General features: G+C 39.5%; 1 protein-coding gene across 2 annotated transcripts; it reads left to right on the top strand.

Moving 5' to 3' along the window:
- Positions 1–1018: 1018 nt before the first annotated feature.
- Positions 1019–13170, top strand: prkab1a (protein kinase, AMP-activated, beta 1 non-catalytic subunit, a). Of its 2 annotated transcripts, none has more exons than XM_055874526.1 (8): positions 1019–1151; positions 6747–6905; positions 7756–7922; positions 11163–11256; positions 11427–11541; positions 11734–11867; positions 12000–12068; positions 12248–13170. In XM_055874526.1, exons 2-8 carry the CDS (start codon positions 6777–6779, stop codon positions 12323–12325), a joined length of 786 nt encoding a protein of 261 aa, XP_055730501.1. In that variant the 5' UTR covers positions 1019–1151; positions 6747–6776; the 3' UTR covers positions 12326–13170. The 2 variants fall into 2 exon arrangements, with proteins under 2 accessions (XP_055730501.1, XP_055730500.1); XM_055874525.1 differs by having other exon boundaries at positions 11427–11553.
- The last annotated feature ends 607 nt before the right edge of the window (positions 13171–13777 follow it).

Genomic DNA, 13777 nt, shown 5'->3' with positions numbered 1-13777 from the left:
ACAGTGCAGCCAGAGCCAGCCACTCAGGGCTATTTCACAAGCTGCTGAGAGCTGTAGCGTGTTGGAAAAACCATATCAGAAGTTTATAAGCAAGTGACCATTCTTGTTTGTTTGACTGCCCGTCATCATGATTGTATCAGCTATGAAAGCCAACTGAGATTTATTCCTGATTATTATTTGACCATGCTTGTCATTTATGAACATTTTGAAAATCTTGGCTCTCTCTACTTTTCTCCTTCTCTCTTTCTTTCGCTCGGAGGACCTGGGCCCTAGGACCATGCGTCGGGACTGCCGCCCGTGGTGACTCCTTGCTGTCCCCAGTCCGCCTGGCCTTGCTGCTATTCCAGTTTCAGCTGTTCTGCCTGCGGTTATGGAACCGCCACCTGTCCCAGACCTGTTGTTTTTCAACTCTTAATGATCAGCTATGAAAAGCCAACTGAAAATTATTCATGATTATTATTTGACCATGCTTGTCACTTATGAACATTTTTGAACATCTTGGCATAGTTCTGTTATAATCTCCACCCGGCACAGCCAGAAGAGGACTGGCCACCCCTCATAGCCTGGTTCCTCTCTAGGTTTCTTCCTAGGTTTTGGCCTTTCTAGGGAGTTTTTCCTAGCCACCGTGCTTCTACACCTGCATTCTAGCTGTTTGGGGTTTTAGGCTGGGTTTCTGTACAGCACTTCGAGATATTATCTGATGTACGAAGGGCTATATAAAATAAAATTGATTGATTGATTGATATAGTTGACTTGAAAGACCTGCATGAAAAACACAAGGACTACTAGTTTGACTTTCAGCACAGGGATTATACATTGTTATGTGACTGTAGATATACACAAGGAAAATGTTTGAAATAATGTCTAAATAATGCTTAAATAATGAGTGTTTAGCTGGGATGGTCTATAACTTTTATGTCCTAGAAATCTAGCTTTCCCTGCTGGACTGAGCCTTGATAGCCCATTAAAGGTCGACACTTCCACCTGCTGGTAAGGAAGTGAAACTGCATGCACTATCTGACAGTTAAGAAAGAAAGGAGGCGGAGCCCTCTGGAATGATGAGGAAGGTTGTGTTGTCAACAACAGAACGTGGGAAAATTGTAAAATAAAAGACGAGCATTTTAGTGGTGTAAACTGACATCAATTCTAAGGTATGGTTTTCAATATTCATATTTCCTACTCAGTTTGTGGTTCTTGTCAACGTTAAATCAGATATAGCCACAGAGGGAGCTAGCTGTTTACTTTAGCTAGCTAGCTAGTAACTATAGCATCCAATAATCCATCGGTTGCAGCAGCTCGAAAAGAGCTTGCCCGATTGCCTACACAGCACGCATCTATTATCTGTTCCCGGTAAAACATTTAATATCCGCCCATGTGGAAAAGTTTGACCCCAGGGAAGCACACACAAATTATTTGACATAGCTACTAAACATTGCTTGGTAACGTAAAGCGAACGTTAGCTAATGTTTTTAGCTAGCTACGTTAACACAGCACCCTAACCAGGGATGCTAAACTGTCCGGTGTTTCTAGATGTCTAGTATGAAATATAACCTATAATTAATTACAATATGAGTTAAATCGTTTTCCTTCCAAAAAACAAATTGCAATTATGTAGCGTATCGGGGCCCTGTTGCGGGTGTATTTTCGTTGTTTAAAATAGTAGAATATAAAGAGTGTTTTAAATTATCCCAAAACAATTTATCCATTCACCTGCAAGTAATGGTTATAAAAAGCGCCATTCCCGTATTGTTTACTGCGTTTCCCGGAATTGGAAGTTGATTCATTTATCAAAAAAATGTCAACCTGTTTTAAAGGTGAACTATGCAGAAACAAGCGAGGCTCCACTTGATGGAAAATCTGTCTCCCTCAAGCAGTTAGTGTTTTGTCGCCCACCAAACAAGGAGTTTTTGTATAGAGATCAATGAGATTGTTGAATTTGATCAACAACAAAAAACAAATGGCTTATTTGCTATTTATATCGGAGTTGTCTCACAAGGCTATGCATATTCATGGTGTGAGGCTGTTTGGGGGGGAGAGAAGTATCTTGTCAGTATATCCATAATTTTTTGGCAGAAATCACTGCCATTTCCTGGTTGCTAAATTTCTAATAGTTTGCCTGATTTCGGTATATTTGACAAAATAAGCATAGAGAATGTAGAGAATCATTGTACCATCTAAACCATTGTGAAATATATTTTCAATAACTGGAAATATAGTATTTAGAACGGGAAGCATAGACATAGTTCACATAGGACAGATCCACCGCTTCTTAGACTGTCTTTCAAGAGAATGAGAGGCCTATAAACTCACATTTTCTATTTGAATTTGGTAGGGTTGCCTAAAAAGTTAGATATTGCAGCTTAAAGTAACTGTCCAGTGAAAACATTGTAACACTACAAAATGTGGAAAAAGTCAAGGGGTGTGAATATTTTTTGAAGGCTCTGTAGCTAGCTAACATGGAGTAAATCCATTTTAATTCAAAGCTGCCCAGTTGACCTATTTTGTATACCCCACCATACCATTATACATCCATGTCTTAATCACTGCAAAAATCACATTTGAGATTTATATAATTTAAAAGCTTACAAATGGGGTTGTCAAACTATTTATTTGTCTCTGTGTGTATATTATATATATATATATATATATATATATATATATATATATATATACAGTACCAGTCAAAGTTTGGACACACCTACTCATTCCAGGGTTTTCTTTATTTTTACTATTTTCTACATCGTAGAATAATAGTGAAGACATCAAAACTATGAAATAACACATATGGAAACATGTGGTAACCAAAAAATAAGTGTTAAACACATCAAAATACAGCTTTGCACACTCTTGGCATTCTCTCAACCAGCTTCATGAGGTAGTCGCCTGAATGCATTTCAATTAACAGGTGTGCCTTGTTAAAACTTAATTTGTGGAGTTTCTTTCCTTCTTAAAGTGTTTGAGCCAATCAGTTGTGTTGTGACAAGGTAGGGGTGGTATACAGAAGATAGCCCTATTTGGTGAAAGACCAAGTCCATATTGGGCTCCCGAGTGGCACAGCGGTCTAAGGCACTGGTTCAAATCCAGGCCTGTATCATAACCGTCCGTTATTGGGAGTCCCATAGGGCGGCACACAATTGGCCCAGCGTTGTCTGGGTTTGGCTGGTGTAGGCCGTCATTGTAAATAAGAATTTGTTCTTAACTGAATAAAATGTATTTATTACCTCAAATAAGCAAAGAGAAACTTCAGTCCATCATTACTTTAAGGCATGAAGGTTGCTGCAAAGAAACCACTACTTAAGGACACAAATAATAATAAGAGACTTGCTTGGGCCAAGAAACAGGAGCAATGGACATTAGACCTGTATAAATCTGTACTTTACACGGAACCCAAACCTGCTGCGCGAGTGTGCTATCGTGCATACATTTATTTGGTCCACCCACACCAAACGCGATCACGACACGCAGGTTAAAATATCAAAACAAACTCTTAACTAATGACATTAATTTGGGGACAGGTCGAAAAGCATTAAACATGTATGGCAATTTAGCTAGTTAGCTTGCACTTGCTAGCTAATGTTAATTTGTCCTATTTAGCTAGCTTGCTGTTGCTAGCTAATTTGTCCTGGGATATAAACATTGAGTTGTTATTTTACCTGAAATACACAAGGACCTCTACTCCGACAATTAATCCACACATAAAACGGCCAACCAAATCGTTTTTAGTCATCTCTCCTCCTTCCAGGCTTTTTCATCTTTGAACTTATATGGTGATCTCATCTAAACTCTCATAGTATTACCACGACAACCTGCAACAAAGTTCGTCTTTCAATCACCCACGTGGGTATAACCAATGAGGAGATGGCACGTGGGTACCTGTTTCTATAAACCAATGAGGAGATGGGAGAGGCAGGACTTTCAGCGCGATCTGTGTCAGAAATAGGAATGACTTCTATTAGACGCTCGTTGGCGCAATAATTGAATAACATGGATTTCTAAATTTGGTCAGTATGTTAGTCTGATGAGTCCAAATCTGAAAGTTTTGGTTTCAACAGGTGAACGGATGATCTTTGCATGGGTAGTTCCCACCTTGAAGCATGGAGGAGGAGGTGTGATTGTCAGGGTGTCCTTTGCTGGTGACACTCAGTAATTTATTTTGAATTCAAGGCACACTTAACCAGCATGGCTACCACAGCATTCTGCAGCGATACGCCATCCATCTGGTTTGCGCTTAGTGGGACTATAATTTGTTTTTCAACAAGACAATGACCCAACACACCTCCAGACTATTTGATCAAGAAGGAGAATGATGGAGTGCTGCATCAGATGACCTGGCCTCCACAATCCCCTGACCTCAACCCAATTGAGATGGTTTGGGATGATTTGGACCGCAGAGTGAAGGAAAAGCACCCAACAAGTTCTCAGCTTACGTCGGAACTCCTTCAAGACTGTTGGAAAAGCATTCCAGGTGAAGAGGTTTGAGAGAATGCCAAGAGTGTGCAAAGCTGTCATCAAGGCAAAGGGTGGCTACTTTGAAGAATCTAAAATCTATTTGGATTTTTAAAAACACTTATTTGGCTACTACATGATTCCATATGTGTTATTTCATAGTTTTGATGTCTTCACTATTATTCTGCAATGTAGAAAATAGTAAAACAACTGTTGGAGAAGAAAGTAAAAGTGCAATATGTGCCATGTAAAAAAGCTAACGTTTAAGTTCCTTGCTCAGAACATGAGAACATATGAAAGCTGGTGGTTCCTTTTAACACGAGTCTTCAATATTCCCAGGTAAGAAGTTTTAGGTTGTAGTTAGTTATTATAGGACTATTTCTCTCTATACGATTTGTATTTCATATACCTTTGACTATTGGATGTTCTTATAGGCAATTTACTATTGCCAGTGTAACAGTATAGCTTCCGTCCCTCTCCTCGCTCCTACCTGGGCTCGAACCAGGAACACATCGACAACAGCCACCTTCGAAGCAGCGTTACCCATGCAGAGCAAGGGGAACAACTACTCCAAGTCTCAGAGCGAGTGACGTTTGAAACGCTATTAGCGCGCACCCCGCTAACTAGCTAGCCATTTCACATCGGTTATACCAGCCTAATCTCGGGAGTTGATAGGCTTGAAGTCATAAACAGCCGAAGAGCTGCTGGCAAACGCACGAAAGTGCTGTTTGAATGAATGCTGCCTGCTGGTGCCTACCATCGCTCAGTCAGACTGCTCTATCAAATCATAGACTTAATTATAACATAATAACACACAGAAATACGAGCCTTTGGTCATTAAAATGGTTGAATCCGGAAACTATCATTTCGAAAACAAAACGTTTATTCTTTCAGTGAAATACGGAACCGTTCCGTATTTTATCTAACGGATGGCATCCCTAAGTCGAAATATTGCTGTTACGTTGTACAACCTTCAATGTTATGTCAAGTATTATGTAGAATTCTGGCAAATTAATTACGGCCTTTGTTAGGAATAAATGGACTTCACACAGTTCGCAATTAGCCAGGCGGCCCAAACTGCTGCACATACCCTGACTGCTTGCACGGAACGCAAGAGAAGTGACACAATTTTCCTAGTTATAAGAAATTAATGTTAGCAGGCAATATTAACTAAATATGCAGGTTTACAAATATATACTTGTGTATAGATTTTAAAGAAAGGCATTGATGTTTATGGTTAGGTACATTGGTGCAACGACAGTGCTTTTTTCACTAATGCGCTTGTTAAATCATCACCCGTTTGTCGAAGTAGGCTGTGATTCAATGAGAAATTAACAGGTGAGGCATCGATTATATGCAACGCAGGACACGCTAGATAAACTAGTAATATCATCAACCATGTGTAGTTAACTAGTGATTATGTTAAGATTGATAATTTTTTTATAAGATAAGTTTAATGCTAGCTAGCAACTTACCTTGGCTTCTTGCTGCCCTCGCGTAACAGGTAGTCAGCCTGCCACGCAGGCTCCTCGTGGAGTGCAATGTAAGGCCGGTGGTTAGAGCGTTGGACTAGTAACCGGAAGGTTGCAAAAACGAATCCCCGAGCTGACAAGGTAAAAATCTGTCATTCTGCCCCTGAACAAGGCAGTTAACCCACCGTTCCTAGGCCATCATTGAAAATAAGAATGTGTTCTTAACTGACTTGCCTAGTTAAATAAAGGTGTAAAAAAAAAATCTGGCAAATTGGTGTCCAAAAATACAGATTGTTATGAAAACTTGAAATCGTCCCTAATTAATTGGCCATTCCGATTAATCGGTCGACCTCTAATAAATATATATATATATATATATATATATATATATATATATATATATATATATATATATATATATATATATATATATAAAAAAAGAAATAACAGAATAGTTTGACAACACTGTAAGATTTTCATTTCTATCAAACTCAACCGTTTCTCTTTTCCAGTGCTGAAGACATGGATGTCTCATGGTATGGTGGGGTATGCAAAATGGGTCAATTTGAGCACCCTTATCTCCTGAATGTTTTGGCATTCATGTCCAAAAACAATCTTTCTGACCACTTCTTCCATGGGAAAACATGTATGCTAAGTTTTGTTTAAATTAAAAGGGATGCTGTGAAAAAGTGATTAAATTCAAATGCATTTACCCTACGCATAGTCTTTGGATGTGCCCACATTCTCTGTCCATGATGTCCCTTATTGATTTGAGTTTTTTTACTGTTGTCCCATTAGTTTAAGCAATTTTCCAACCTTTGTCCACAGTGATTTTGGCTTATTGACACAGAGGGGACCATGGGGAACACTAACACCGGTATGGGTACGGGACACAGGCGGGACAGCCGCGCCAAGGAGGGCGACAGGCCTAAAATCCTTATGGACAGTCCAGAGGATGCTGATATGTTCCATGGAGAGGACATCAAGGTCAGTTTTACAGGAGTGAACCTCTGTAATTATGTAGGGTGTCCAACCACTCTGCCCCAGAGAAAACGTGCTTTGGTGATAAAATGTAACTTCCTTATGTTTATAAAATACATTTTACCAAGACAAATATGATTATTCATGTTCTGAATCGTTCAAGTGGGGTCGTTCTCTATCATATCATTAACATTCTATCCAAAAAGACAGATTTCGTAACCTAATACATCCGATAATAAGCACCGAGCTCTGTTGACAGTGGTGCAGGTTTCTCGTAAAAACTGTTGAGGATTTTACATTTTGTGGTCGTCGTCTTCAAAGTTATTTCAGTGGGTCTTAAAAAGCTAATTTAGCACGACATGAGCTGAATGAAATGTAAAAGGCTTTGAAAATAAAAAGCTGGGTATAAGCTCAGTGCTCTGTTGACATTTCACAGAGAGACGCTTGTTTTTGTGAGAAATATTCGAAAAAGAACGTGAATCTTAAATAAAATACTACATTATCATGTGTCCTATCCATCTTACCTCTATTGTTTTATGTTCTGTGGGTTGTCAGGTAGACAGTAGCCTTAATTCTTGCACAGAATCCCGCCTAGCTGACTTGATGCCATTTTTCCAGATTTATTACCACTTTTTTTCTCTGTCCTCCATTTAGTCACCCTGTAGGATGCCAAACTAATTCTGTCTGTCCTTCAAGGGTAAAAACTTCAATAACTTTTGAATGGATTATGATGGAGACATTAGGTTTGGACCATTGGTTTTCTTAGAGGATTATCTACAGTATTAACATAGTATTTTACCCATTGGTCAAAACACACACAGAGAGACTTGTCTCTCCCTCTTCCCTTGTCTCCTAGGCTCCACTAGAGAAAGAGGAGTACCTTGCATGGCGGCAGGACCTGGAGGCTGATAAAGGGCCCACACTGGACCGCCCCACTGTGTTCCGCTGGACTGGAAGCGGAAAGGAAGTCTTTCTGTCCGGATCCTTCAACAACTGGGCCAACAAGATCCCCCTAACCAGGAGGTGGGTTAGCAGCCATGAGAAGGGCATCATACTTATAACACTATTGTTGACCTGCCTTTGGTGCAATTCACACAGTTTTGTGAGTGAGTATACACTGAATGTACAAAACATTAGGAACACCTGCTCTTTCCATGACATCGATTGACCAGGTGAAAGCTATGATCCCTTATTGAGGTCATCTGTCAAATCCACTTCAATCAGTGTAGATTAAGACCGGTTATCTTCTTGACGCACGGATCCCTTTAGCGGGATCATTTTCATCAACAACCGCTTAATTGCAGAGCGCAAAAAAAAATGCAAAAAAATTGCTAAAAATATTTATATTCATGAAATCACAAGTGCAATATAGCCAAACACAGCTTAGCTTGTTTTTAATCCACCTGTCGTGTCAGATTTGGAAAATATGCTTTACAGTGAAAGCAATCCGAGTTTATCGATCACTAGACAAAACATTAAGAACACCTAGCAGCCATGTAGATTGGTCACGAAAGCAAGAAAAGCAAGAAAATGAATCGCTTACCTTTGATGATCTTCGGATGTTTGCACTCACGAGACTTCCAGTTACACAATAAATGTTCCTTTTGTTTGATAATGATATTTATATAAAAAAAACTCCATTTGGCGCGTTATGTTCAGTATTCCACAGCCTTAGGCAAGTCATCAAGGCTTGATGAAAATTCCATATAGTATGTGTAAAGGTCGTAGAAACATGTCAAACGTTTTTAATAATCAATCCTCAGGTTGTTTTTAACATCAATAATTGATAATATTTCAACCGGACTGTAAACTATTCAATACTGGAGAGAAAGAAAATGTCGAGCAATCATTGTCGCGCGCAAGAACTAAGGGAGGGACATCGGTCCATCCACTGACGCGTTTTGATAATTCTCGCTTATTTTTCAAAATAAAAGCTTGAAACTATGTCTAAAGACTTTTCACACCCTGAGGAAGCCACAGGAAAAGGAATCTGGTTGATATCCCTTTAAATGGACGAAAGGCAGGCAATGGAACAGTGATTTTTCAAAATAGAAGTCACTTCCGGGTTGGATTTCCTCAGGTTTTCGCCTGCAAAATCAGTTCTGTTATACTCACAGACAATATTTTGACAGTTTTGGAAACTTTAGAGTGTTTTCTATCCTACTCTGTCAATTATATGCATATTCTAGTATCTGGACCTGAGAAATAGGCAGCTTACAATGGGAACGTTATTTTTCCAAACATAAAAATTCTGCCCCCTAGCTTCAAGAGGTTATAGAACGATTTTTAAGGCTTGAGACAATTGAGACATGGATTGTGTATGTGTGCCATTCAGAGGGTGAATGGGCAAGACAAAAGATTTAAGTGCCTTTGAACGCGGTATGTTAGTAGGTGCAAGGCGCACTGGTTTTAGTCTGTCAAGAACTGAAACACTGCTGGGTTTTTCACGCTCAACAGTTTCCTGTGTTAATCAAGAATTGGCCACCACCCAAAGGACATCCAACCAACTTGACAGAACTGTGGGATGCATTGGAGTCAACATTGGCCAGTACCCCTGTGGAACACTTTCGACACCTTGTAAAAGGGGATGTAACTCAATATTAGGAAGGTGTTCCTAATGTTTTATACACTCAGTGTATACTGTATGTATGCCCTTACTGTTTATTTTATTTTAAGGGGGTAGATCAGCTTTAAAATTACAGATAGATTGTGGTCAGGTGATTGTGGAGGCCATTTCATTGTATGCAGCACTGCATCACTCTCCTTCCTGGTCAAATAGCCCTTACACAGCCTGGAGGTGTGTTGGAATATTGTCCTGTTGAAAAACAAATGATAGTCCCACTAAGTGCAAACCAGGTGGGATGGTGTATCGCTGCAGAATTCTGTGGTAGCCATGCTGGTTAAGTGTGCCTTGAATTCTAAATAAATCATGACAGTGTCACCAGCAAAGCACCATCACACCTCCTCCATGCTTCACTGTGGGAACCACACATGCATGTTACTTGAACTCTGTGAAGCATTTATTACCTCTGCAGCAGAGGTAACTCTGGGTCTTCCTTCCTGTGGCAGTCCTCATGAGAGCCAGTTTCATCACAGCGCCTGATGGTTTTTGCGACTGAACTTGCAGGAACTTTAAAAGTTCTTTGAATTTTCCAGATTGACTGACCATCATGTCTTAAAGTAATGATGGACTGTCGTTTCTCTTTGCTTATTTGAGCTGTTCTTTCCATAATATGGACTTGATCTTTTACCAAATAGGGTTATCTTCTGTATACCACCCCTAACTTGTCACAACACAACTTATTGGCTCAAACGCATTAAGAAGGAACAATATTTCACAAATAAACTTTAACAAGGCACACCTGTTAATTGAAATGCATTTCAGGTGACTACCTCATGAAGCTGGTTGAGAGACAATTTGATTTGAATTCTTCAGCCATACCTGAGACCAAAAACAAGCTACAAATGGACAGTACCAAAACATATGATCTGATGATTCTGTCTATTCGTGGCAAAATCTTCAGAGCTGGGATGGTTGTATCCCCCATATATATAACATTATATATGTTGCAAGAGTTTTGTAAAATCATTTAAATTGAATAACTCTTAGGTTTTGAATCCAGCATCCTTTTGTGTATCAGTTCATAAACCATGTGCCATGGAATCGGTATGTCGAAAATCTCTTTCCAACTATTTTGCAATCTATACAACACAGCTGTCAATTCTTTGGTCCTTAAATGAAACTGGTATACATTTTATTTATAGCAGTTTACTTTAACCAATTATGTTCTTCAGGGCCGACAGACAAGTCCCTTAATTTCTCCCCCTTTCACTTTCCTCCTATATTTTTGTGGTAATGCTGCAATCAGTTGGTTGTAATTTTGGACAGAGCAGACATTTCCATATTTAAAAAAAAAAAGAATAATAAAAAAATCAATTAGTATATTTGAGTTTAACTATATTTGTTGTAATATTTGTTCTGTCTTTTCTGGTGGATTAAACTGAAATTGCAACCAACTTTCTATGGCTTGTTCTAAAAATAGTGATATTTTGGAAATGTATTTCATTTTTAAAGAAGTGAGGGGTTGTAATCTGAATCAAGGGAAAAAGGCCATTCTTACCTATCTGCTAGAGAACCAGTTTGGATTTCTGTATAGTTTTTGTATGAATGAAGACCTTTAGTGAGAGGTCTAATGCTTTAATATTTAATCATTTCTGCCCCCGAATTCATAACGCTTAATGTTAGTTTGTTCTCTATTTCAGTCAGAACAACTTTGTGGCAATTGTGGATCTGCCTGAAGGGGAGCATCAGTATAAGTTCTATGTGGACGGAACGTGGACCCATGACCCAGCTGAGGTGAGCAGCGTGTTTTTGGGACCAGAACGACCTCTGTTTTACATGTTGTAATGGCTTTATAGGAACAACTGTCTACTCAGCTATTTACACAGGCATACGGGAGTGAATGACTGGAACAGATTTGATGTTTATGAGTTCTTTGTTTGATTGCTGGTTTTGTGGTCCGCCAGCCTGTTGTAACCAACCAGCTAGGCACAGTCAACAATGTCATCCAAGTGAAGAAGACTGACTTTGAGGTGTTTGATGCACTTATGGTGGACTCACAGAAATGCTCTGATATGTCAGGTCAGTGTCAAGGTCAGTATCCATAACGTGTTCATCCATTCAAGTTATGCTACTGTATTGGAAAATATCTCCATGGTGTTAGAAAGTTAGATTTCAACTTGAAATAGCAAAATATTAACTAGACAAATCTTGGTGTTCACTCTCCCATTGTATTTATTAACTTGCCCCTCCTCCCATCTGTTTGTGAGTTAGACCTGTCCAGCTCCCCTCCCGGACCGTACCATCAGGACCCTTACATACCCAAGCAGGAAGAAAAGTTCAAGTCTCCGCCCATTCTCCCACCTCACTTGCTACAGGTCATCCTAAACAAGGACACAGGAATCTCTGTGAGTACAAGACGCTAACAACTGAATCCAAACCCTCATGGGAATATCAATGATGAAGACATGAGAGCTATTCAAGTCATTGACAGTAACGTGCATGCACTGGAGTAAGATGTATTCTCTCTCCCTCTTCAGTGTGACCCTGCATTGCTCCCAGAACCCAACCATGTCATGCTCAATCACCTCTACGCCTTGTCCATCAAGGTAAGACCACAGGAAGATCAGAAAGATTAAATCAAAGCCATGGAGCCTTAGTAGATTGATTCAACGTCTGCAAGAGGTAACAGAAGGACTCCCAGAAGAGTTGCTTTTGGAGAGGTGAAGGGAAATGTCAAGTATGTGCTAATGGAGTTGTATATTTCTCTCTCTCTCTCTCCTCTCAGGATGGTGTGATGGTGCTTAGTGCGACTCATCGCTACAAGAAGAAGTATGTCACCACCCTGCTGTATAAGCCGATCTGACCAGAGGTCTATGGCGTCTCTGCCTTTGCACCACAGACACCACAGCTTCTCACAGCACAGCCTCCAGCATTACACCTGTACATATCTCAGTTTTGAATTATTTCTATCACCCCAATCCTCCTCAGTCTTTCCTCTTGTTCAATGACTGCCATCCCATTTGCTGATCGCCAACCTTGCTTTGTTATAGACATAGAGGAGTACTAGGTAGCAGAATAGTTACACATAGGAAGGATAGAGACGTTTTGGGGGTGGTGGTGAATTCTGACTGATAATACGTAAGGGTTGTGTTGTGGCCTGTGCTTAATGGCAGGAGGGCCCTTCATCAGACAAGAACAGGAAATAGTAGAACAGGAAGTTGTAGGTAAGATGCAGTATCATGGAAAACCATACAGTGTTTGATTTTGGATGGATGCCCCAGTGTTGCTGTACAGTAGTAATAATCATTGATTTTGCCAGTGGAGATTTTTTTCCTGCCTTTTTATTGTGATTTTCTCTCCAGCCTCTGTTACTTGCCATTTGGCCAGTGTGCCTGGCCTTTGGATCATTATGCTTCACCAGCTATATCAGTTTGCGTATCAGTGCACATGTTTTATTTAAATAGTAATAAGTTAAGTAATCATTAGATAGTGCTGTGTATATTTTCTAAATGACTTTATATGGTCAAAACACCTCCCCTACATGTGAATCCAAGGGACTAACTCAGTGGGGTGACAGACAAGCAGAGATGGATTAATGAGGCTGAAGCTCCTTTGACATCCTTGTTAATGTAACCCTCTTGGACCATGATGTGTACATTTTTCTCCTTTGTTTCCAGATTTCTATCCCAATAAAGATAATTGATTTTATAGCATTCTTATTGCGTGGTATCTCTGAAATAAAGGGTTTACCAGTATGGATAGGAATACAACTCTTGTAGATGGGCATAGCCCCTTGACTATCAATTTGAGTGTCACATATGGAAGATCTAATCAAAATGTATTCCTCCCCTTTGTTTGATTTGATTTCCACAGTATTCGTTGAACCAAAATATTGTGAATCTATTGAAGTGTTATATTAGTATTCTTTCATGTTCAAGTAATAGGTAACATTTTGTTGGGGCATGGCCCTATTAATCCTAGGAGAAGGAGCCAGATGGCATTCTGAAAGTGTGAAGACGGCAATATGTCTGAAAAAAAAATATTCTTCCCCAATGCAATATGAACATTTCTTTCCTAGACATGTTTTGGGGTGAAAAGGATAGAGACCTTGAAGAGAGTGATGGCAGGAGTACACACAGCCCCACTTTCCAGACACAACAGATATGTTTAATCTACATGAGTATAAATGTGTGATTTTGATGTATTGTTGCATCAACTTTAAAAAAAAAAAACATTTGGTCAACTAGTAATGTAATTCTTTGGTTTGCCCTGAGCTCAATTGCAGTGAAAGTTGTCATATGTTTGGTGGAAATTC

The sequence above is a fragment of the Salvelinus fontinalis genome, chromosome 21, assembly GCF_029448725.1.
Source record: "Salvelinus fontinalis isolate EN_2023a chromosome 21, ASM2944872v1, whole genome shotgun sequence".
NCBI classification, from domain to species: domain Eukaryota; kingdom Metazoa; phylum Chordata; class Actinopteri; order Salmoniformes; family Salmonidae; genus Salvelinus; species Salvelinus fontinalis.
The sequence above is the reverse complement of the archived record's forward strand: the minus strand, read 5'-3'. Positions and strand labels throughout refer to the sequence as shown.

Coding starts and splice junctions, on each gene's coding strand:
- prkab1a (XM_055874525.1), top strand. CDS start 6,777: ATGGGGAACACTAACACCGGTATGGGTACGGGACACAGGCGGGACAGC. Junction 6,906..7,755: donor TCCATGGAGAGGACATCAAG/GTCAGTTTTACA, acceptor CTTGTCTCCTAG/GCTCCACTAGAGAAAGAGGA. Junction 11,257..11,426: donor GGACCCATGACCCAGCTGAG/GTGAGCAGCGTG, acceptor GTGGTCCGCCAG/CCTGTTGTAACCAACCAGCT.